Source organism: Ptychodera flava, chromosome 21 (genome assembly GCF_041260155.1).
Source record: "Ptychodera flava strain L36383 chromosome 21, AS_Pfla_20210202, whole genome shotgun sequence".
Classification (NCBI taxonomy): Eukaryota; Metazoa; Hemichordata; class Enteropneusta; family Ptychoderidae; genus Ptychodera; species Ptychodera flava.
The window spans coordinates 12,491,521-12,518,511 of record NC_091948.1 but is presented as its reverse complement, the minus strand read 5'-3'; the positions used below and the strand labels follow the sequence as shown (position 1 = coordinate 12,518,511).

At 35.0% G+C, this 26,991-nt stretch overlaps 1 protein-coding gene across 3 annotated transcripts; it reads left to right on the top strand.

Annotated features, from left to right (window-relative positions):
- The first annotated feature begins 1,429 nt into the window (after positions 1-1,429).
- LOC139121435 (stimulated by retinoic acid gene 6 protein-like) lies at positions 1,430-24,641 on the top strand. Of its 3 annotated transcripts, XM_070686298.1 has the most exons (18): positions 1,481-1,588; positions 2,142-2,207; positions 3,517-3,583; positions 4,208-4,292; positions 4,918-5,057; positions 6,561-6,727; positions 12,081-12,209; positions 14,527-14,615; positions 15,021-15,096; positions 17,445-17,506; positions 19,112-19,196; positions 19,843-19,918; positions 20,401-20,494; positions 21,316-21,364; positions 21,672-21,771; positions 22,319-22,420; positions 23,262-23,424; positions 24,483-24,641. In XM_070686298.1, exons 10-18 carry the CDS (start codon positions 17,477-17,479, stop codon positions 24,567-24,569), a joined length of 786 nt encoding a protein of 261 aa, XP_070542399.1. In that variant the 5' UTR covers positions 1,481-1,588; positions 2,142-2,207; positions 3,517-3,583; positions 4,208-4,292; positions 4,918-5,057; positions 6,561-6,727; positions 12,081-12,209; positions 14,527-14,615; positions 15,021-15,096; positions 17,445-17,476; the 3' UTR covers positions 24,570-24,641. The 3 variants fall into 3 exon arrangements, with proteins under 3 accessions (XP_070542400.1, XP_070542399.1, XP_070542398.1); XM_070686299.1 differs by lacking the exons at positions 17,445-17,506; positions 19,112-19,196; positions 19,843-19,918; ... (4 more) ...; positions 23,262-23,424; positions 24,483-24,641 and adding an exon at positions 18,241-18,605 and having other exon boundaries at positions 1,430-1,588; XM_070686297.1 differs by lacking the exons at positions 1,481-1,588; positions 2,142-2,207; positions 3,517-3,583; ... (4 more) ...; positions 14,527-14,615; positions 15,021-15,096 and having other exon boundaries at positions 17,195-17,506.
- Positions 24,642-26,991: the final 2,350 nt, after the last annotated feature.

The following is a 26,991-nucleotide window of genomic DNA, read 5'->3' as shown; positions in this document are numbered from 1 at the left end:
ACTATTCTGAATAGTTTGTATTCAGTCAATGTCCTCAAAAATAAAAAATGTACATACAGCGACATGAACATTTGAACACCGACCTATACCAATGTATTGCCAATGGGAGAATGATATCAAATAAGTAATCTCCCAAATTGTTATTTAAAGAGTCGTAATAGGGGACAGTTATGCACAATAGAGGAGTTGGATAAGTGGAAATCATGACAACTTCAATCAATGTGGCTGCTTGGATCATCAATACATTGTTTATTATACCCTTATTATTGCGCCCGAAGGGCGTGCCGAAATGGAAATGGCAGAAAATGAAAGTGCCAGGAGGTATTTTTTCTTTTTTCAGCATTCCATATTCTTCAATACGTGCACATGCCATTTCAGCTTTGATGCATAAAAAGGTGACCCTCCCCCATAGGCATACACAAAATTTTATGACCCTTCAAAAATGCTTGCGCGAAAAATAGCGACCCACCCCAAAAAACACCGGCCCACCCCCCCTGTAATTTGTGTCCAGTCCCTTAGTAACTTCAGCTTTGTGTGCTCTAGAATGATGCCCGAGTACAGATTCGAAGATAAGGAGATTTTGGAGATGAATTGAAACAGCTCCCTTGGGGCGGCCTTTGCAAGTACTCTATCCCTAAGTCAAATCGTTATGTCTTCCTAGGCTACAAGTGATTAAGTTAAAATGCGCATCGGAGACAGATACTCGGACTCCCAAACTTTTACAATTATTTTCTGATCTACCACTTGTGGTGGCTCATTTAAAGCTCTCGGAGTAACAAACATTTTTCTTCATAGACTTAACACAGGGATGACGGCCATTTTGAATTTCAAATATCAGTAATATCGGTAATTTGTTTCGCTAGTATCAAATTTGCTCGGTGACATCTGACTTTTATTTTGATTTGGTGAGAGAATGGTCGAAAGTTTCATTAAGGAAAGTTTGAATAAAGACTTTAGCCTTTCACTTTCTAGGCGCATACTACCTTAATAAGTGCCGTTCTGCACGGACTGGTCCGATAATGATTGCGAGGACGGGGAAAGAAGACAGAAGGAACATTTAATCTAAGTCTTTTGCTATTATATCTGCCACCTGAAAGGAAATGACGCTGCCGTAAGGTCCTTCCCGAGAAATGGCATAAGAGCTTTCGTCGGAACGCTTTGAATGAGCACTTTCTTTCTCAGAGATAAACAAAACACTAGGGTTCACAGGTCATACTGTAAAACGAGAGCTGAAACACAGTATATCGACATTTATCTTGTATTTCAGTTCGTCAGATGTCAATGATATTGCAATCAGGGTATATCTAAATAATTAATGCCTACCTTTCCAAGGAAAATAACGATTAAAATAGGAATAATTGAAAGAAATATCATGATACAGAGAGCACGCATCTCAGATAAACAGGTTTCTAAGAGGCCAGGTTTGGCATGTTTACAAACATTCATTATGTTGTACCGAGCATGCGCATCCGCATGCGCATTTGTTGGCTCATAACCTTTCTACACCTTTTGCAAAGGACGACAAAGACGTGTTTCAATACCGTCTTTTGAAACAGTGTGACTGTCTCTCGGGTGAAGTATAGTTGAGGTAAGAATTACTTATCTTTTCAGCTTGTTGTCACCTTCTTTTAGAGATACCAAACATTGTATGTACGTCGACTGAAGTCGATTTTGTGCCTTTCCTTAAATTAACGACAGCGTATCATGCGTTTGATTCAGATGTTTTCCCCTCCCCGGCAGTAAATCAACCAAGCGATGTATACACCACGAGATTTAGACCAGTCCATAACATCCGAACGATGGGTCGTCTGTATAGGCCTATATGGATTTAGCTTGACAAAATCGAGCCGCATTCTTCGTCCCCTTGTGATTTAGTGTTATTAATTTACATCACTATACTGTACTTTTGCAATGAAATGTTGGATACGGATATCTCATTGACCTAAAGCTCGAATAACATATGTGTTATTTGGCTCACGAAATGTAAATTCCTATACATTTCTCCATGGTACATTATGTATCTAAGGAAGTCGGACAACCACGCACCGATGATAGCCTCTATAGAGGGACCGTGTGCAGTATAAAGATATGAATGTCATAGGCCTAATAGTGCATTTGTGATTCTTGATCATTTTTCACAGATTTTTCTCATTGTGTACGTGCGGTGTAGTGCGGCTATGTCATAAAGGAAAAATGGAGTCTCCAAGGTTAGTAACAGTTTCCTTGAATGGGTCCTAATGTGAAAACGAAAACTGAGTACAGGTACGCTTAGAAATGCACTGATCTATGTTCGCAATGATAAGAATTGAACAGGTTCCCTAGTGTACAACAAATACTAATTTTGTTCGACAGTCATCTTTGTTGAGCAAATGCCACATTTTAACGGAATCAAACTAGAAAAGTGGAATCTTGTTGTAAAGTTACGGACTTTGTAGAAATTTTAATTTGTAGGATTTTGATTGAATTCCTTCATTTAACCGTGTTTGTGTAAAAAGGCATAATGTATGATTAATTGGCAGAAGCATAGCTATGACACGTAGACAGCACTCCAGGTATTTTTCTTATCATTACTGACACAAACGCGGTTTCCGCTAATTCAACAACAGGCGACCCAGAAGCTTATTATTGAGTTTTTCTTAGTTTTCTCCATTAGTTCCTCTCCTTTTCTTCATGCTCTGAATCGTAGTAAATAAAATAAATGACTATATAGGCTAACCTAGCCTCTTGACTCTCTATTTATTTTACACACCATCGTTTATCTCTCATATACACATCTTGTAATTAATTAGTCAACAAAACTAATTATGCTAATCCGTGGACTTATCAGGGATTTTATGGGTTGGTCAACATCGTGAAAGATAGAAAAGGTTGCCAAAACTCCTTTTTCATTTGCATCTCTATCTTTCAAATGTTGACCAACCCTTGATAAGTCCACGGATTAGCATAATTAATTGTGTTGACTAATTTATTACAAGATGTGTATATGAGAGATAAACGTCCTTGTAATGGTGTGTAAAATAAATAAAGAGTCAAGAGGCTAGGTTAGGCTATATAGTCATTATTTTATTTACTACGATCAGTCAGAGCATGAGAGGAAATGATGGAGAAAACTGAGAAAAACTCAATAATAAGCTTATTATTAGTGTCTGGGCCGCCTGTGTTGTAATTAATAACTATAAGCTTACTATAAGCCACGTTCCCTCGAAATAAAGCTATTCAGACGGTGGCTATGCTAAAATAATTCCGCAGGCGTTTATTTCTAAATTCATTGACGACTTTGTCCGTAACTTTAAACCTGACAGAATGTAATAGTTTCAGAGACATTAAAGTTCAAATCTGATAATGACTGGATAACTTTAAAACGTCGGGCAACAAAACAATGTAACAACAGCCAAGTCTAGGCAAGAATTGTGCCGATACGACTAAACAGTTTAACTTAATATCTATGAATTAATCGCAAACCCTCAATGATGATCAGGGCGAATCATCTAATCCACTTGCTTCTTACAATTACAGCGAAACTGTGACTCAGACGTGCCGGTATCCATTCGAAAGATCGTTTTATTATATCCTGTCTTTGTCGGTACGTACGTATCCCAGAGGGGGCCATTTTTTCATGACGGAGAAAATATGACAGTCGACTCAAGTACCTCAATATGCAAAGCTGCGCCAGTAGCCTAGTATTCGACAAGGCGTGCCAGTGACAAAACTCATAATACTAGTAGCCGAGGAGTCTTTTACCAGTATCGCAGCTCAGGGAAATGTATTACTACACTGTGTTTGTGGAGATTTTTCTCTCGGTTTTTCCTCTGCAGCAATTGCAGTCAAGGTAGTATGTACCTTGGGGACGGATAATCGACCCCTAGAATTTCTACAATTCTTATCTGACCAACCAATTTTAAGCTATCGGAGTAAGAAAAACATTACAGTGTCTTAGTTTTCAGAAAATCAAAAACATTGTTTTTCTCCATAGAGTTTCCACAGTGATGATAGCCATTTTCAGTTACCAGTGTCAAGTAATATGTTTCTTTAGTAACAAACTTTGCACAATGACCCTCTGATTTTTTTTTTGATTGATAAGAGTATGGTCAAAAACCTAATTAAGCTTCGTGTATTTGTATTTCTTGATAATTTTTCGATGGTCATCTTAAATGTGAAGAATTAATCACATTTATTATACTTTGTTATATGATTTCACCGGATCCAGATATTAGTGACTGCATTGTTAAGCCTATTACAGAAAGAAAGAGGCTATGGCCCGGACGATTTGATGGTCGGCCAGGAATTATATAGTAAGTTTTCAGTTTGTTGTTAAAGGCCCAATAGCTGTATCTTTTAGCATTATTTTTGTGATTTTACTTCCAAACTAAAACAAGTTCGTGGGAATGTACTCTTTGAGGGGTGTTTATACAAGTATAATAAACTGTCCACTGGGACTGCATGTGCAATTTTGAGCAAGATAAATAATAAGTGTTTGCCCAGACGTAAAATGGCGCCCTCATGCAAATAAAGCAAAAACACTGTACGTCGTGCATATATGCATTGGAATCTTCAAAGAAACAACAGAGTAGTCCAATATAATGCATAGTGCTGAATGTTTTCCACTGGGACATCATATGCTTTGTTTTCTTTGTAATATTACCAGTTTTTAAAAATGGCGGGAAATCAAAATAACGATTAAAATTTAAATTTACTTGTCCAATTTTTCAGTAGTAAAAGACTATATCCTTTAAATTTGTAGAATTTAAAGAAAACCAGAGAAAATAGAAAGTCTTTTTGAGGTCAAAAATTCCAAGAGTTACAGCTACAGGGGCTTTGAAATTGTTATTGATTAACATATTGATTAACAATGATCAATAACATTGAGGTACACAATATCGTCCCACACTAATCTGATTTTGACACGTTTTGTTACAGTCCCGTGAATCTGCTGGACGATAGGAGGAATCGTTTGGCATACGCTGCAGCATTTGCCCTGGCATCGACGGGGCCTGTTGTAGAACTTATGCAAGAAATTTTTGGTGGGGGGACAGGTAGTAGTGACCCATTTGTCAGAGGTAAGAGACTATTACGACATGTTTTGTCACTCCTTAGTTATAGTTTGGGCACAAATGCTTCAGACACTTGTCCATTTTCTTTAAACACAACACATAGTAATTTTCTTTTTTTTAAAGGAAAGTCTCTTTTTTAAGGATCACGGTAATATTAGTTGCAACTTCTCAAACGTACTCAGTTTCTCTCGATTTGATGTTTCCTCCAAGCTACACAAATATTATTCTTAATCAGTTTCAACTAATGCTATCGATTGTTTTATCTAAAACGCGTCCAGCGTTAAATACCCTTTCAGGAATGCAATAAATGAAGAATAGCTTTGCGAACCAGTATAGAATCTTTCTATTCCCAGGAATATGCATCATACTCCCACACGATCAAGACCCAACGACGGTTTCCACATTCTACAATTTCTTATGGTGATGATAATGTCATATTTGTTTTCAACTCATGACTACTGTTAAAAAAGAAAATGAGAATTCGTAAATATTCGATCAAATTTCCATACTTTTAGATTCTGTGTGATTCCGTGCCTTACAGACACAAAAGAGAAAGTTAAAAATGTAAGATCACGATTTGTTGCCTGCACTCGTGAATAGTGCTCATGAAGTAATATTGACGGTACCGTCGCCTTCGCCTACGGCTATTACCGTAATGAGCACCACTCCTTGGGCAGGCAACAAATAGTGATCTTGCCCTGGACATCATGTGCAATTATTAAACATACCTATGCCGTACGACTGCAACCAACGCATCAAATTTAGTCCATAGTTTGACCATCGTGTTATTAGTTGTGTGCATTCCTTTCTTTACTCTTCATATAAAGGACACACAAGACCTAAATGGCCTTTGTCCTTTATACAACGTAAATATCGTCAAAGTTTCAACATTTCACGTATACATGCGACGAGTGAACTTCAATGCTTTAGAATTTAAAGGGACATATTAAAGCTGTAACTTGCGGCAAGTTTTTCAGTAGTCTGCTTCTGTGTATCAACTACCGTATCTGACCCTAATCCGTTTGTCATGCTGAAATTTCTAGTAGTCTTTTTGTCAACACAGTAGCTTGTATGTGTGTAGTGATCATTGTTTATTGTTTACTAATGAATTCTAGTCTGGACTTGAATACAATTTTCAGCAATAACAATGGAGATTATACTCGTACAGGTTGTGTTGATATGCTAAATACTTGGCATTAAATTACAGTTTAGGCATTCAATGCGGAAAGTGTAGGGAAACCACAAAACAAAGTTCTGAAAAAATAGCAAAAAGATACAGCTTATGGAGCTTTAAAATCTTATTCCCACTTTTAGAAAACCAAAAATAATGCATGCTGGTAAATGTTGGCAAGTGTCATTTATCAAAATGTGTAATTTATTCTTTAGAATTTCAAATCTTACTCCAAGTGTAGCGTAAAAATGCTGCATGCTGGTAAATGTTGGCAAGTGATGTTTTCAATATATTGAATTATTTATTTAAATGTTTCTTTTCTTGGTCTGAATAAATAGTTGCTTATAGAATTCTTAGGGTGTTGATGTATAACCTGTACTACTACCCTTTATTTGCGGCTGTCACTATGGAATCGATTGTGACCTTTGCCATTGGAACGGTGTATTCATTCATTCTTCTTGGACTTAATATTGCGGATGTCTTTTCCTGTAACGTGAATAAAGAGGTAGGTTAGGAGCAGTGAGCCTAATTTACATATCTATTCTATTTATGTGTACAAAATCAGTGTACGTGTATTTGACCGATAATGTCTATTAAATAATGTATTTAATGAGGGTACACTGGACTACATAAATATAGTAACGTGGGTTTCCGTCGACGAAGATTTTAATAAATGCAACTTTTGCATACACACTACAATTTTTGTAGTTAATCATGTGTACATGCACGGGTGTAAAACGTGTTTCAAACACTGGTCCATGCCCACACGGATTTTGAACAAAACTTGTAAGATGTTTGTACACTGGACTTTTACCATTGAACATATTATAAACTCATCTCACAATGTTCCAATTGGAGTTGTTCGGAGTAGTGCAGAGTCATTCTGAAACATACAGCTTTGTGACCGGGAAAAACATAATCTGTATAATAATAATAATTAATAAAGTATTATATAGAAATAATAACACGAATAATAATAGGTTCAATTTCCGTTAAAATTTTACCATAAGGGTATTTTGGGTCGAAAAGACCAAATATGATATCAATTTCACTGCCCAAAGTTTCCATGGTAACCATTTTAGGTGTTGAAAATTTCAGTTTTTCTAATATCCCATGAAAAGTTACTTTGATTGATATGAAAATTATCTAGTGGGGAACTTCGGGTCAGAGAACACAAATGCCAGACTTATTTTAATGTTTCGAGTTGCCATAGTAACTATTTTGGGATTGAAAATGTTAGTTTTTCCCTAATTCCTATTAAAGTACTATTAATTGATGTAAACAATTGATGATAAGGGGTTTTCTGGTTAGCACACCAAAAAAATCACACCCATTTTAATGTGAGATGTTTCCATGGCAACCATTCAGGAGTAACAACACCTTTTTTTCAGAAGTCCCACAGCTTCAATGAACTGTTTTTAGATTTCTATATAATACTTATAGCCCCTAAACTTGTAATAATAATTAATATAAGTATTATATAGAAATAATAATGCGAATAATAATAGGTTCAATTTCCATGAAAACTTCACCATAGGGGTATTTTGGGTCGCAAAGACCAAATATGATATCGATTTCACTGCCCCATGTTTCCATGGTAACCATTTTAGGGGTTGAAAATTCCAGTTTTTCTAATATCCCATGAAAAGTTACTTTGATTGTTATGAAAATTATCTAGTGGGGGAGTTCGAGTTAGACAACACAAAAAAACAGACTTATTTTAATGTTTCGAGTTGCCATGGTAACCAATGTGGGATTGAAAATGTTTCTTTTTCCCTAATTCCTATTAAAGAACTATTGATTGATGTAAAAAAATTGATAATAAGGGTTTTTCTGGTTAGCACACCAAAAAAAAATTACACTCATTTTAATGTGAGATGTTTCCATGGCAACCATTCATGAGTAAAAATTACCGGTGTTTCAAAGATTCCACCTAAAATCCAGTAATCAACAGAATGTGTTATATCAAAGGGATATTTTTGATTAGAAAGACCTAATATCAGTGTAAAAATCCATTAAATCAACAGAAATATTATACCAAAGGGTTATTTTAGGTTAGAAAGACAAAATATGATATCCATTTTTACCTCTCCTGTGTTTCCATAGTAACCTATTTGCGTTTTAAAATTTCATTTTTTTTTCAAAATTCCATTAAAAGTAATCGTAGTAACTATGCAAATGCTCTCCTAAGTGTATTTATCACAGCATGAACTCAATGTTCATTTTTGTTTTATGTTGCCATGGTAACCTATTTGGGAACCACAACTTTTTTAATTTAAAACAAAAGACCCTTGAGTGGTCTATGTTAAAACACAATTCACTGTTTAATGTGTGTTCTATAATAATAATAATAATTGTAATTTCTTTGCCTTCATTCTAGGAAGAATAATAAAGATAATGTACATTGAGGCCATTCTTGTCAAAATTGTTTTCCGTTTATTATAGTGTGTTTGAATAATTTTTATATAGACCAGAAAAAAACTTTTCAAGCATTTTTAATTTTGTTTCATGCAGTCATCCCAAATAAGTGTTATAGAGTATTGTACCAACTTATTATGCAGTCATCGAATTAATTTTATGCCTTCAAATTAATTTTATGTGCTAAAATTAATTCTACTTGTATCTCAAATTAATTTTATCAACCCAATTCCCCTTATCACCCAATGTACCATTATTTATCAGAAGCAGTAACAGTTTTTTTTTGTTTTATTTAAAACATAATTCACTGGTACTTATTTATTTTATGGATTTATAACTAACAACGTATAATAATGTTCATTTTATAATAATTTATTTTGATTTCTTTGCCTCATTCTAGGAAGAATAATGAAGACAAATTATTTCTGATTCTTTAACTAAAGTAAAATTATGGCCATGTAGTGGTGCATTTTTTTTGTGTGTGACCTGGCGTGACCCCATAAACTCTATGATTCATATGATTAGCTAGATCTCCCCTTTCCATGGTAGCAATGGCTAAATTTGAACATGGTCCCTGTATACCTTTAAACATTTTTTTAAACCCAGCAGGCCAAGACAAGGGGAAATATTACAAGTTAAATGTTTCATGTTTAATATTGCCCAGGGCTCGAAATAAACTTTTTTTCCCTGGTCGTCCACTTGGGCAACCATGTTCTGAATGTGGTAGGCCGGTGACACTGGCTGGTAGCCCATGCATATTTTAGATCAGGGGTATCTTTTTTCGTTAACCAGACAAGAAAGGGCTATTTTACAAGGTTCTGCCCATGAAGTGAATTTTCTAGTCTTTTGATGTGTATACTTGCACACCTTTAATGCCCAAGGAAACAGGTGTAATGGATGACAGTGGGACTCAAAAGTTTTGTGGCCTATAAACAACCCGTTTCACTCTAACAGTTGTATGCAAATTTTAAAAGTCGCCAGGACAATATGACAACAATAGGGCCGTTCACAGTTAACGTCACTGTTCTCTCATTAATATGCAAAAATAAATATTTGTCCACATTTTCATATAACGCTTTTGAAAATTACGCATGCAAGAACGACGAAAATACATCTCAGTGGGTGACTGCTAGTGTAACAATGAATACTAAAAAACATATTCACGACTCTGAGTACTAGCTGCAAAAACGGCCACGTATGCAACATTGATAAAATTTGTCCGCATTTCAAGCTGCGTGTGCGATGTCGCGCGCGTACAGCTATATTTAGTAACAAACCTGTAACCGTGAACAGCGCTATATGGCATTTTCAGCACTGAGATATACTGTAGCAGGGCTAAAAATAGACCTTGGCCCTTCTGTTGGGAGGAGGCATAATTTCCGTGTCATTGTGATTGATACATTATTATCAAAATGCAACGAGAATGCATTTTTATTGGCCATCGTTTCCTGTGCCTGTCATTCAAGTACGTCAGTTCAGATATGGAAACTTTGTTGCAAAGTTCCACCGCACGGCCGGTCGTCTCTAGAACAAAGTCATAATATGGCAAATTTCTACGCCCAGCTGGGTTTGACTGCATTTATCTAGCTCGTCCCAAAGTGACGGACGCATCTTTCAACCTTTCAGCTTGGTGAAAAACGCATTTATTGATTCGCAAAAGGCCTGTGGACTCGCTTATTTTTTGCACAAGTGCTACATGGACATAGGGAAAAGTTGTTGAATACTCGTACTCACTGTTTCAGTGAATCCGTCATGATCAGAGTTCTCAAATCAAAACATGTTGCCGAGCTCGAATACAAAGGTCTTCTCATTAAATTACGTCATTGTTATACAAGAGTTAGCCAAAGTCTGTCACCCTAATTTTTTCAAAGTTTGGAGAAGGCCGGCATTTCCATCTGAATGATTGAACGACGTGAAACGCAAAATTCCATCGCATATTATCTGGCAATATTTACAGTAGAAATACCGTATAGCGTCGCTCCAGTCCAGGTTCGTATAAGCTTATACTCCACAAAATGGCCACAGGCGGCGTGAACTTTCTGAAATGATTTCCTAAACGTCCTACTTGTTACCTTAGGGAATCAAAGCTCAACGACAAGATTATAGCACGAGACGTAGTGTACAGACGACACATTCACGCGCATGCTCATATTGGCAGAGTACACTGGCAAACGAGTGCGCATGCGTGAAGTTATATTTGCAGCACAGATTTCGCGGAAAAACTCATGCTTTTTCCATCCCAAAACTTCCTCGATCGCTTACAGTAAATGCACATGAACAAAATAAAACCCAACAACGTCAGCACAGGGAGAGGGTTTATGGTTTTCGCCACAACTACAAATGCCACGCTGAAGATACATTTAACATTCCACTGGCATAGACTCTCCACAGTCGCTGTGCCTTGTTTGTGGGCGCCCACGACTGCTACGATGGGCCTGCGATCAAAGGCTACGCTGTGCAGCTCAGCAGCTGTGAGCACGCGCTGCCAGAGACAACGACTGTTGGTTTTTGCAAGTATATGAATATTCATAAGGGTAGTGATGTCAAAAGAAACACCTATCTAAGTGGGCGGAGAGAATATACGTACGACAATTAGAAGTCACCCCTATTGACAAAATTAAAATAAACAACACCTTTTCTTTTTTTTCAGAATTCCACAGCTTCAATGAATTGTTATTAGATTTCTATATAATACTTATAGCCCCTAAACTTGTAATAATAATAATAATAATAATAATAATAATAATAATAGTAATAAATCAATTATTGTTGTTGTTGTTGGTGTTGTTTTTGTGTTCATCATCATTATCATCATCATTATTACTATTTATTTCTTTATTCATTTACTTATTTATTTATGTATCCCCTTCTTAAAAGCGCACTACACTACGTCTTAGTGTTCTGAACAAAAGCGAAATTTTACTGATCACAAATACACACTAAAACAATCTCGAAAAAGATTTTGTGACGCGTTTAAAATACGCAATTGAACAATCTCGTAGAGTAATATCAAGGGCAGTTCATTCTGCGACATTTGGGCAGCAACTAAAAAAGCAAGAAAGCCATAATTTGTATTTGTAGTATTTTGCCTTTCATTACGTCAAGTTAAAAGAAGTTCTTTCAGTGAATGAAGAGTACGACATGGAGTCTGTATATCAAACAACGACCTTAAGTAATCCGGACGATTGCCACTCAAAATTTTAAATACATGGAGGACTGTTTCAATCTTTTCTTTAACAGATAGCCTATGAAGTTTCAAAGTAACAGATCTTATGTGCTCAAATTTCCTTCTGCTAGTAATAAGGCGTGAGCAATTCGTAATGCAATAAGGGTTACACCAGAAAAATGTCATGTTTCACTACCTACAACTACTCACTCCAATACGAATGAAATGCCTTGCTATTTCGCTTTATGTCAACTTGTTCATTTCTGTTTTGCAGTTATTAATTAACAAGTCCTTAGTTGCATTGCCAGTTTTGATTTCTCTCCTGTACCTGGCCGCCATACTTTCTTACAAGTTCGTAAAAGCCATTATGAAAACCGTCAGAACACGCAAGCTTGAAATCAAGGTCAGTATACTGTGTTTGATACGTTCAGAATACTGAAATGCATAAGCTTAGGCAGCATTCACTCATTGTAACCGAGGGAAGAGCAGGAATTTTTTTTCTGCCTCTCCATCAAAATAGCAGACCCCAAACCCACTCAAACAATTTGATGACCTTTTAGAACATAATAAAAATTTGATGACTCCTCTTTGCCATTGCTTGAGCACATTTTGCTATTTCGATATTCAAATATTTTATTCCTTGTGTATAAACTGCGGTAATTCTAAATTTTGACAGATTTTGGTACTTTTTCCTTGTGTCAACTACAATTTATTGTTCTACTTCCTGTAGTATTTTGTACTGTTGATGTGATTTTTAGCTCACGTGTGTAAACACGTGGGCTATTGTCATAGCGATGTCTGTCTGTCTGTCCGTGTGTGTGTGTGTGTGTGTGTGTGTTAGTGTGTGTGTGTGTGTGTGTGTGTCTGTCTGTCTGTTTACACGATAACTCAAAAACGCCTGAACGGATTCAAGTCAGATTTGGTACACAGGTACCATGTGCTACTTGCAAGAACTGATTAGATTTTGGTTAGTGTGGCGTGCATATTAATGAAGTTATGCAATATCGTTTTTTTCCATACAATGGTTTCCCTATGGAGACGGTAATGACAGTGTAGACATATATCAAGAAATACTGCACAAAATTTCATGAAACTTTTCACAGTTTGCAGTCTCAGAACATTATGATGATACTGTGAATGTCATGTCAATTATCTTCTCATTTGCATATTTAATAAACTTTTGTTATTAGTGAGATAACTCTGAAATTCCGGCACCAAACTTGATGATACTTGCAACAAATATTGATCTGATATATATCTAATTATACTTTGAAGCATTAGGCAGTGTCAAGTTAATAATAGCTCATTTGCATATTTTTGAAGGTTTGTAATTAGTCTTATAACTCCGATATAACTTCACCAAATGTGATGAAATCTGCTGCAGATACTGATCCGACTGATATCTAACTGTGGTGTAAAGCATTTAGTAGTGTTAAATTAATTAAGGGTTCATTTACATATTTAATGAACTTTGTAATTAGGTATATAACTCTGAAATTACGGCACCCAAGTCATTGAAATTGGGTACAGATATTGTTTTGATAAATATCTAATTGTACTGAGAAGCATTTGGCAGTGTCAAGTTAACAAATAGGTCATTTGCATATTTTATGAAGTTTAGTAATTAGTGATATAACTCCAAAATAACTGCACCAAATGTGATGAAATCTGCTGCAGATACTGATCCGACAGATATCTAATTGTGGTGTAGAGCATTTAGTTGTATGAAGTTAATTAAGGGTTCATTTGCATATTTAATGAACTTTGTAATTAGTGATATTACTCCAAATTAAAGCATTAAATTTGATGAAACTTGCTACAGATGTTGATCTGATAAATATCCAATTGTACTGAGAAGCATTGAGCAGTGTCAAGTTAATAATTAGCTCATTTGCATATTCCATGAAGTCTTATAATTAGTCATATAACTCCGAAATAACTGCATCAAATGTCATGAAACTGTTGAACATACTAATACGACAGATCTCTAACTTTGTTGTAAAGCATTTAGTAGTATAAAGTTAATTAAGGGTTCATTTGCATATTTATTAAACTTTGTAATTAGGTATATATCACTGAAATTTCGGCACTAGAATTTTGTGAAACGTGCTACAGATAGTGATTTGATAAATATTTAATTGTGCTATGAATCATTGAACAGTGTCAAGTTAATGTAGGGTTTATTTGCATATTTAATGAACTTTGTAATAAGTGACATTACTCTAAAATTACAGCATTAAATTAAATAAAACGTGCTACAAATATTGATCTGATGGATATCTAATTGTCCCATAAAGCATTGAGCAGTGTCAAGTTAATTGACAGCTCATTCGCATATTAAATAAAGTTTTGTAATTAGTGATTAAACTCTGAGAGTACTGTGCGAAGTTTTAAAAAACCTGCTACATATAGTGATAACATATATCTCATTATTCTGTGAAGCGTACTACTATTAATGAACCTGTTGTAAAACACGTGAGCATATTCAGTTCATATCTGGTTAACTAATTATTATCATTGAAAACTAAGGTGAAATGTGGACCTTGATTGACTTTCAGCACCAACAACGTTTAATATTAAAACTTTGAGCTTTACCTCAACATACCCTTGCTAATACTGTGCGATGAAGATCACAGGGGAATAAGAGATGTGCATATATAACAAAGAACCGCATTTTGAGTATTTGCATATATGCATTTACTTATGATTCTCGGCACCAGGTCCAGGAGCAGGGATTTGATGTGTACCAGATGAGGCATTTGAGAATGCTTTTGTTATCTGGAAGAAGACTTCAGCAAATGAGTGTGGTGTAAGTTGTATCTCGTATTTCGTACCTCGAATCTCTTAATATATATATATATATATATATATATATATATATATATATATATATATATATATATATATATATATATATGTGTGTGTGTGTGTGTGTGTGTGTGTGTATATATAAATATATATATATATATATATATATATATATATATATATATATATATATATATATATATATATATATATATATATATATATATATATATATATATGGGACATCTACACTTAAAACCTTTGAAGTATCCATGGCCACCAGCTTTGTTCTGTTTAGAAGTCCACATAACACTGTTTGTAAGATTTCTGTATCAGAGATTATAGTTTTATTAGCAAGACATTATAATAATGTTGGTTTGTCGGTCGTTATTTGTTTCATTCGCAGTGAGGATGCGAATGAGTCAACTGGATCGCTTGGGAGATTGAAACAAATTCTTCACCGATTTACAAGCCTCGACCGGGTAAGTCATACATACATGCAGTTGCAGGGAAAGTATTTTAAAGGCATTTCTGGCGATCCCTGGGATCGCCTTTGTTCTGGTCTGTAAGAGGATTACGGAGGTGTGAAAGCCCTTTGTTTTCCATTGAAATTATAATCTTGTGGGTAAATTTTCTGACGAGACACTCTGGCGCCAATACATGCCTTTAACAAGCGATTCTGTTTGGGTTGGTATCAAAACGTGTTTACTATTCTCTTTAAAAGGTTTGCATTTTTATTGTTTGACTTTTAGCGGTCACTGCGGATATTCATGCATTGCAAAGCTGTCTGAACGGAATGGTAACGATCTGACGCGAACAGTACGACGGTAGCAAAACGATTTTGTACACATTTTACATTTTTATACCACTCCAGGTTATGTGACCTATTGTTCTTGCCATCCATTTATCCCTGAAAACACGACTGACACCTATTGTTCTAATGCAAAATAAGTAATCAGTCATACTTTTATTCATATGTAAATAAGTAATCACCACACTTTAATGAAAGAAAATCATTATAATATCAATAAAAGTGTAGTGATTACTTATTTAAATATGAAAAAAAGTATGACTGATTTCTAATTTGCAAGAGAACAATAGGTCAAGTCAAGATGTCTAAAGCATTCACACACATTCAATAACAAAATGAAGACAATTTGTTCAACTGATATGTTATAGCATCACATTTTATAATTCAATTTTAACTTTCTTTGGACCATGCTCAATGTAAACAACATGATTTGTTGATGAAGACTGTCCATCTTTAGATTCGTCGGCGTCTTTGGTTGGACCAATCTTGTCTGTTTTGTTACATTGTTTTGTCGTAACTTGAGAAACTGGTTTACTTACAGATTCCTCTGATTTAACACTAGATGGAGGTGGTAGTAATATATTCGACACATGCTTTTGTTGTGCAGTAGACATACATTTGAGGCGCGTAAACCGTCATCTGATCTGTGACCTGTTTGTTCTTTGATAAGCTGCTCATCGAATCCCTGATGGTACAGAGATGTTGCCGCATTCACCTGAAATTATCAAACACAAGACATATGTGACAAATATCATGGAAATAAGTACATCCTTTTTGTAACGTTTGTGGAATAGTCAAAAGAAATTCTGTGATACTGCCGCACACACAACAAATTGTTTTGGTCAATGAATTTAATTTTATAACTTTACAGAATTCGTTTTGTGTATAAATATTTTAGTAAAAGAATAAATTACCTTGCCAGAATATCCAGTGTGCTGGCAGTCTGGCCAAGCCATCTTGCACATTTGCTTTGTGTAAAGACGTATATTTTCTGGCAGGAGAACTTGATTTTCCCTTGGCAAGGGTCATCGATAGTACAATCCCGTCCGGTGTTATCATCGCCAAGTACTTTAGTTGAAGTACACATCATGGATTTTATGCGCTCCGTAGTAGCGGCTGCTCTTATAGGGTAGTTTGCCCGTGTAAAATCCACTTTGGTTGTTTTTACATGGCCGTCCATGGAACTCTGGGAAGTCTCTTGGGTCATCAGATCAGACAAGTTGACAAGGTCCATCTTGACCAGTCGAAAACACGAAAATGGTATTGAAAGCCTGATGCATCCACGAGGCAATCACATGCATCTACAGATTGAATTCCTTCTCGCTAGCCAATAGCCAACAAGATAGAGTAAGGCAAGCCATTTTATTTAACCAATCAGACTAAAACAGTTTCCTTCTACACAGGTGCATTATACCACTCTGTAGCCCTTATTCAAATGCAGATTTGCAGTTGACCGGAGCCCTTGTCCTACTTGTCTGGGATAGGTCATTCTCCCAAACTCGCATGCCAGGTGCATAATGACCTCTGTGAACCTTTCGACGTACAATTGGTCGCTCCATTCCATTATGGGTGTTCAAATCAAAAGTCGACGATTTATTGACAGTAATTTTCAAATTTTAGAGAAGATTGGCCTGTTTTTCGTGGTATAAGTTGTTAATCGCACCTCGTAGGTGAGCTGTTACAGTTGTAATCACTACACTTATGGTCAGGAACTTGTAAACATCACTCGGCCTTCGGCCTCCAGATGTTTACAAGTTCCTGACCATAAGTGTGGTGATTAAACTGTAACAGCACACCTACTCGTGCAATTAACTATACTAAGAGAGGTGATTGATATTCAAACGAAAACACTGAATCAATTCTATCACACTGGATAAAAGCAGTGAAACTGTATATAAAGATATAAATGTGATTTAAAACGACAGCCACGACAATATTTCAAGATCATTGTTGTAAGAAGTTCCATTCGAATTAAAATTCGATGATATTTTCGATAAATGGGTTGGTTTTCCATTTTAGGTTTCAAGTATTCTACTCGTTTGATTTCATCAATGACTGTCTCGATCACAGCTGTGTATATAGTAAGGAATTAAAATACAGCATACATACACACACACACACAACTACATCATACATACATACATACATACATACATACATACATACATACATACATACATACATACATACATGTGGCACGATTACTTTAACTACAAAGTAACAACATCTTTTACTTAAGTTTCAATCATCTTGCAATCTTCAGACGAACATTGTGTGTGTTGTGTGTATATGCATATATATATATATATATATATATATATATATATATATTATATATATATATATATATATATATATATATATATATATATATATATATATATATATATTATATATATATATATATATATATATATAAAACCAAAATTTGATTGGTTTGGAGAGCTGTTTGGTTTATAGAGGTCCTTTTAACATTGAGTTCTATATGAACGGGACTGAAAAAGGGTTCAGTTGAGACAGGTTTCCAGTTTAAACAGGGTTTCGTTTAGAGAGGTTTGACTGAGAGGTTTGACTGAATATACATATATATATATATATATATATATATATATATATATATATATATATAATATATATATATATATATATAATATATATATATATACCATTGCCATATATATATATATATATATATATATATATATATATATATATATATATATATATATATATATATATATATATATATATATATATATATATATATATATATATATATATACCATTGCCATATATCGTTTTACTTCCACGTCAGGTTCTGTTTATATTAATTGCTAGCCGACAATACATCTTGATGATTTTTGAACCTACCAGTTTCTCCACTATCAACGTACTTGACGGTAAGGCTACCCAAATTTCCATTCGATTATTTTTCAGCTCTGAAATAATTCCACCTCGGATTGCTCTGTCGATGCAAAATAACTGACCGTTCTTCAAATATATGTAAACGCCACTTAACTTTATATTTTGATTTGTTCATATTTATTGTTGATAACTTTTTACATACATACATACATACATACATGTGGCACGATTACTTTAACTACAAAGTAACAACATCTTTTACTTAAGTTTCAATCATCTTGCAATCTTCAGACGAACATTGTGTGTGTTGTGTGTATATGCATATTATATATATATATATATATATATATATATATATATATATATATATATATATATATATATATATATAATATATATATATATATATATAGATATATATATATATATATAACCAAAATTTGATTGGTTTGGAGAGCTGTTTGGTTTATAGAGGTCCTTTTAACATTGAGTTCTATATGAACGGGACTGAAAAAGGGTTCAGTTGAGACAGGTTTCCAGTTTAAACAGGGTTTCGTTTAGAGAGGTTTGACTGAGAGGTTTGACTGAATATATATATATAATATATATATATATATATATATATATATATATATATATATATATATATATATATATATATATATATACCATTGCCATATAATATATATATATATATATATATATATATATATATATATATATATATATATATATATATATATATATATATATATATATATATATATATATATATATATATATATATACCATTGCCATATATCGTTTTACTTCCACGTCAGGTTCTGTTTATATTAATTGCTAGCCGGCAATACATCTTGATGATTTTTGAACCTACCAGTTTCTCCACTATCAACGTACTTGACGGTAAGGCTACCCAAATTTCCATTCGATTATTTTTCAGCTCTGAAATAATTCCACCTCGGATTGCTCTGTCGATGCAAAATAACTGACCGTTCTTCAATATATATAAACGCCACTTAACTTTATATTTTGATTTGTTCATATTTATTGTTGATAACTTTTTCTCCTGATATTCCTAAAATAAGTAGGGTGGTCAGCATTCGACTACATTAACAGAATATATAGCCTTACATTTGTAATTTACAACTGTAATAAGAAAGGCCACACATGGAAGGGTTATTCAGACAATGCGGACACTGTATTTTTACAAATTGCTTCCAATGGTGTGAAGATGCGCCAAAGAAAAGACTTTGTTACTGAAGGCATTGTGCTAATGGTACTGCTGACAAGAACAACAGCAATGACAACACCAAAAACAACTACAACGATGACAGCAACAGCAACGCCAGCAAGACTACAAATAACATTCATAATAAAAATGTGAAATGATTGTGCTGTCGAGAAACAACCACAACAATAATGATCAAACTAATAATAATAAGAAGAGCAACAAAACAACAACAACAGCGATTTTGTTTATGATATTATAGAATACATTCAGTTTCTTCATGTTCATTTGATTATTATCATCATTTTGTTCTACTTACAGTTTGTTGGAAAGTATCGTTAGCTATCGGCTTTCTGATCTTTGTATTTACAATACCGCTAATTCTCCAAGGATACAGGTAAAAGGCGATATATTTGAATATCATATATACATACATACGTATACATACATACATACATACATACATACATACATACATACATACGTACATACGTATACATACATACATACATACATACATACATACATACATACATACATACATACATACATACATACATACATACATACATACATACATACATACATACATACATACATACACACATGCATACATACATACATTTCAAATATTGATATAGACATTAGATATTCATAACATATATATTTTACATATTTTGTACAATTATATTAGTATATGAGCTCTGTCACAGTGTAATAAATACAAATATACTCTGGTGTACGGGGACATCTAAATATTCAGAAATCACGATTTTTGTGCTGCCTTCTAGAAAATAAAAATATTTTAATGAATACCAGAAGCACATCTCCTATTTGACAAACGGAAGATCGCACAGTTGCTCTTCTCACCTAAAACAGGGAGAACATGTTATCAGTGTTCAAGGGTGACCATTCCCTAGTGGCAGCAGTTGTTGAAAATACAAGGTTTTCAATCACGCCCGCCATGAGAGTGGTAAGTATATTTAAAATATCCGTAAGAGCTTTGCCTGTTCTATATACATCATATATTTCGTCGAAGAGACAATGTCACTCATTTTGGCGTTTTTTTAATGATAGGAAAAGTCTTCACTAGCTCGTAGGGTCTATGCTTTAACCATGAACTGCAATAATTTTGATACATTAGGTGATACACCTCGATTTAGATACTGAATATGTCTAGTTCGTCTAATGCCGACGGGTCAACGCAAACCACAGTAATAGAACAATGTGACCTCTTGAACCACATATAAACTCAAAGGTTCCATGCAGTATAGAGTAGCTGGCTTAACTCATATTGACTATGATATAAATGTTAAATGTGTTTTATGTTTCAGTTTTTGTAATGATAGATTTCTTGACTGCGATTATTGTGTCACAAATGTTGATTTCTGTGTCTGTTCTGCCTACAAATTTGGTTTTGTAGAGCTCAGTCGCAACATTTTAAAATGCAAAAACAGTAAAACTGGCTTCTAAAGTAATACAAACCGTAAGCAGTAACGTCCAGAAGGGCCGACTTTCCTCATTACAATATGGTGTGCTGTTGACACTGCAAACTTTCCTGAAGAGATCACAAGTTTGAATTTAAAACTTAATCTACGCTGTTTGTTCAATCGACTCGTAAGAAACGTGAGGTATAATTGAATTAAATGCCATGGTATCACATTGAGTATTGAGCCATTTTAAAGCTGATCACAATGGCTTACAAATAAATGACACTATGTTCGTTGAGGGTTTGGCGTGAGGGTTTGGCGCAATATAGGCCTTTTGAAAGTACAGATTTGTCGCTTTGCTTAGGTTTCAGCTAGTCGGTACGCTGGCTTTCAAGTAGCATATGCTGTGTTTGGTGAGTGCTATTCATGGTCATGTCTCACTTTCTTCATGTCTTCACTTCTTTTCGAAGCACGTATATATATATATATATATATATATATATATATATATATATGTGTGTGTGTGTGTGTGTGTGTGTGTGTTATATATATATATATATATATATATATATATATATATATATATATATATATATATATATATATATATATATATATATATATATATATCCGATACTTATACATCTAGTAAAAAAGTCAGGGATCTAAACCACTTTATTTCTAATCTTTATCATCTTGAACTTCTTGTTACCAAAACAGGTTTCTTGATACACTTCACCGTTCTTTTCGTCATAACCGGTTCTATGAGTCTTGCAATACTCAACCGTGTCATATTGAAGAGCATTGCTTTATGGGCATGGTGAGTAAATGTTTTTTTTAACCATGTGATTTAAAGTTCATAAGTTCATTTTCTCTAATTGAAATAGAAAAGAAGGATTTTTATAAAGTATTGCTATCATTTTGCTTCAGTATCTAAAACCAATCAGCAAAGGTATAAAGAAGTCGGGATTCCGAGATACATTTATTGAATTCTGCTAAATTGAGCAGGATGCTAATTATTTAGTGTCCAAGGCATTTTGCGGATGACATCTGCATATCTTCATATCATTGTGATAAACATATAATCTAGCCTTTTATTCAATCAAAAGCTCACGCTCCATTTTGTTACGGTCCCCATCACTGGACCGTGATCGGATCATGTTCAGTGATCTGTGGTCTTTGCCATAAAATGTTCCTCTGCAATGAGTCTTCCGCGACTCAAACTTACTCATTTGAAATAGTTCAGATTTAATTCTGCGATTTGATTTTTACACTCTTGTATTAATGTTATCATTTAACAATTTAACGACTTCAATAGCGTTCATGACCTTAATCATATCTTTATTGCAACATACTTGCCTTTTCAGGCCAATCGTTGTGATCGGTCTTGCAATAACTCTTGTACAGTATCTGCTGGCGAGATTCGTCTTTTTGCAAGATAGTGGACATGTCTTTGCACTTGACAACAGGTACGCGAAGCCAACTAAGTCAATGAACACTGCTAACTCTTCACATTGGAATTAGCTAATATTTTCATCTCATATTTTATGTTTACAGTGTTTGCTATGCCAGAGCATGCCAACATTGTTGGTGCACAAGTATTATATTACTTCTTACGTACTGTGACTTTTTTGGCTTGCCCGATTGTGACATACGGTATCATTTAAGGTAGAATGCGCCTCGGGGACAGATATTCAGACTTTCAAACTTTTACAATTCTTTTCTGATACACCACTTGTGAGGGTTCATTTTCTCTTGGTGTAAGAAAACTTTTCACGGCTTAGTTTTTTCAAAATTCTAAAATTTTATTTTTCTCCGTAGAATGAACACAAGGGTGTGGCCATTTTTTATTTCAATTATCGGTAAATCTTGAGTTATTTCTTTCTCTAGGGCCAAAATTTGCATGGTGACCTCCGATTTTTATTCTTGATTTTGAAAGAGAATGATTGAAAGATTCCTTAAGGAAAGTTTGAGCAAAAGTTTAAGTCTTTAACTTTCGAGGCGCATACTACCTTAATGCCATGCAAACGTTCTCCGGCCTATACAAAGGTTTACATAAAAATATACATCTAAACAATGTACACGATTTTCGTAAAATGAACGGAACAGAAGACGTTAGCCAAAATATCGAAGCAGGTGATCTCACTTTTTGTGGAGCAAATAGATGTGGCGGTGATATAAAGAAACGTATAGATAAAGTGATGCGATCTACCAACATTTTCAAACAATTGTCACGTATACGAATTCAAAGGTGCATAATTCTACAAAGTCAAATGAGAAATCATTGATATCATAAATCGTCCTTTTCAGGCGTTTGTTTCACAACTGTACGTTCTTCGCCTTCCTCTACAACATATACCTTGGATTCTTCTCGTCGCTGATGAGACTGTTCAAAGGAATGTTCTTGGGGCTCTGTTGTTTCCTCGTCTCGATCACAGCGTATTGCCGCGAGCCGTTGAAAGATTTGATCCTGGTAGGAACATAGATAGGATACTGCAGTCAGTGTGAAATAAACAACTGTTGTGATAACGATCTTATATCATGTCCTGCTGGGGAAAAACAATTAAGGGAGCGTTCAGTTTTTACGGCCTGGGGGGCCGGCAAAATCTTGTCGCCGGTGTTCAAAAAAATATAGACCCCCCCCTGCATTTTTCGTGAAAAAAAGATGACCCCCCCTTTGTCAGACGAAAAAATTTGATGACTCCCCCCCCCCCGCTGAAAAATAACCAAAACCCATATGTCAAATTGACCCGCATGGTTTTGATTTGAACTACGGTACGCGGCGCACTTTATTCGTGTAGCAGAGATGCCAGTGCACAAACTTCTCAGCCACATCCATTGAAACGTCTGTTAATTAGGACGACTGTAAGGCAATTTTTAACTTCATTTCCATAGACAACTTATGTCCATGGCTATTGCATAAAGTAAACTTTACTGGACAGGGCTGCTGAAGGCGTGCGGCCATTAAGATTGCCATGGGGTATTACATTAAGTCAATTTATTGTAGTGGGCCGCCGCAGGCGGCCCGCCGGTAAAGAGGGTCGATCATGGCCATGGCATACAGTGAACTTTATTGTTGGTATTATGTTTTTGAAAATGTGGTGACCCCCCTTTCCTACCAGTGAAAAAGCGATGACCCCCCCCTTTGCGGATTCCAAAATTATGATGACCCCCCCCCCCTGGATTTTGCCGCCCCCCCCCCCGGCCGTAAAAACTGAACGGTCCCTAAGTGAGAAAGGAGATATTCGTATCATCATTTAACTTTAAAATTTGCGAAACGACCAAGACCATAACAATTGTATTTGCAAAAAGCTGAAGTAAACCAGGGCCAGGAGAAATAGAGCATCTCGTAGTCATTGGCTTTTGAACTTGATTTTAGCTGTCAAAGGGGTTAAATAATGTTACCCCCACATGATAGACATGTCATTTTTAGATAGAATATCTGAATTTGTAGTACCTATGAACGGTTTACAAAATGCCGTACAAGTAGTGCATTATCAGACACATTTTCATCCTCTTTCTTTTAACAAGGTTTTCGTGCCTACGTTTGATTTCTGCAACTTGAAAATGCCCGCACTCACCCAGTGTTGGTGTCTTTCTGCCGACTGCTGTTGTTAAGTCGACAAGTGGACGATAAAGAAGTCACTAAAGGCGACGGACCCATCAACGCCACAACAGAAGACGCTCAAGGTGAGAGAATTTCATCGTCTTTGACATTTACATGGCATAGTCACTTCTAGTGTGTACAGCATCACAGTATTTCTGCTAAGGCTATGCACCATGAGCTATTGTTACTACAGTACTTGATGATGCTAAGTTTTCTACATCATAAGGAAATAGAAATTTGAAACGCTAAATTTTGAAAAGTACAGTTAAGGTGGTAATATTTCGTGCATTCGTGAATTCTTCAAACGAATAATTTTCGCTTCATCTGACCTCCTGAACAACATTTTAAAGATTTCTGTATAGATCAATGACAATTTTCTGTTTTAGCCTCACTGAACGTTCTTCTCTTTGCAACGTTTGCCGCGGCCTTACAAGTCTCCTTTAAAAGAAGAAAAAGTGTTTGAATTGATCGGTGGTATAAAATCAATGGTCAGGGTCAGGGTCACGTAGGATTTGGATATTCAACTCTTTATCATTTGTTTTCGTGATCATTAATTGGGTCAGATTCGGCATTCGGTTTGTTTGCGCCACTTTTAGTCTGTATATTCTGCACCTTCAATATTGACAGGTAAGATATTCCGTTCACCCTCAGCCAGTGAATTTGGTATATGTGTGAAAGCTTTATCGACGTCTTTATTTTTGTCAAGGTGAACAGCTTTTCAGTCAGCATGAAGGACCACTATTATTAGGTCAAATGTCGCAATATTTACAGAAAAAAACCCATTAAACTTCTGTGTCCAGTGCCTGATATGAGAGTTGCCATGACATTGAAGTGTTGTTGCTGATGGTACTTCTGTTCCGTGTCCTTTACAAACCGTCAGGTGCGAGCAAGTCTACTGGACACGTTAGACGCCGAAGTTTACCGCGTAATCGTTGGTTCCTGGCTTTCACACTGATCCGTAATCCTGGTTTGCAACAACTACGTCATTCAAGAGACAGAAGACCACGACCGAGAGATGAAGACTTTGATATCGATCAAATCGTCATCGAAGGAATTGGCTCGACCATGAGTTAGTGCTCGAATACGTTTAATGTTCTCATTCTTAGGTTGTCTTCACCACATTTATATTCATGTATTCATATTTTGTTGGGTGACAATATTGTTTAGCGGAGAAGATCTCTCAATATGCCACCCGTTCCTAAAACCGTGTGGTACCTCGGACTAGATTATTGTGTTTGCCGGACTCATAATCTCAGTGAGTCTTTTTGCATAAATTTTCGCCTACTCTACAAATTATTTCTTAATTTTGCCTACGTTAAAGATGGCAAATCCATAAATTTTTGTTAACTTATGTACATGAAAGGATGCGTTAATCACTGTCATTACCGGACTCATTTACCAGGAGATTGACCTTTACAACAACGGGATCTGTACATCTCGACAAAGAATTTTCCTCCTTCCTAACTTTGACAATTTTTTCGACATACTTGATTTCACCTCAAAAACCTTCAAGTGGATTTTTCCCCAAAAATAAGTAGTTTAACGTCTTATGATAGAGTAATTGTTGTGTGTGTCATACATATAACTGAGATGTTATAAATCCGTCATCAATTTCAACTTGTCATTTCCATTCATCATCCTTCAAAATAAACTAATATGTATTATGACCTCATTTTTCTTAATTTAATTCAACCTATTTCGTTTGTCAACACTCCTAATTTACTTAAACATATGTTGTTTTTGTCAATTTCCTATTGAAAATTAACATTTGATTATGTAGTGTTTTGATTTTTAATGTCGCATTTGATGTTTCGTCGATATGCAGTCAACGATTATTGAGATGTATTAACCTTTGTACGACATATTCTTGGAAGGAGTTACTTCTGTTATAGTAGTATGACTGTACCTTTTGTTTGCAAACTTTGCTCTGCAGAATTGTTTGCCATTTGTTTAGCCTTCCAAAGATGAAATGAAGTGGTCGATCCCTTAAGTGCCTTTCTCAATATGAAATTCAAGTACTTCTGAAGTGACATAAGCTTATATTTGAAACTTGCTCTTGTTGGCTTTTTACGGTCTTTCGAAATAATTTATCAGTATGGAAAGCCCAAGATGGTAGACTTTTTATCTGTAATATGTACAATATTGAAATTTGACTTTTTGGTAATCTTGTGAAAATATTTTAATAGGACTTTTATTGCTTATTTAACCACGATTACAGAAGACTTAACTGCAAATTTTGCCATGTTTATTCGTTTTTATATGAAAACTGTAGGCGAAGCATATGGCATCTTCTTTCTAAACGTAGCGAGTTTCGAATCTTGGGTTTTGTTTATATCGATATTTACCTTATTAGTTATTATGATTGCTGTATTTAGATGGAGATGTTCAACACCGAAAGGTATACATGTACAGTAAAGAGTCTATAACGAGTGC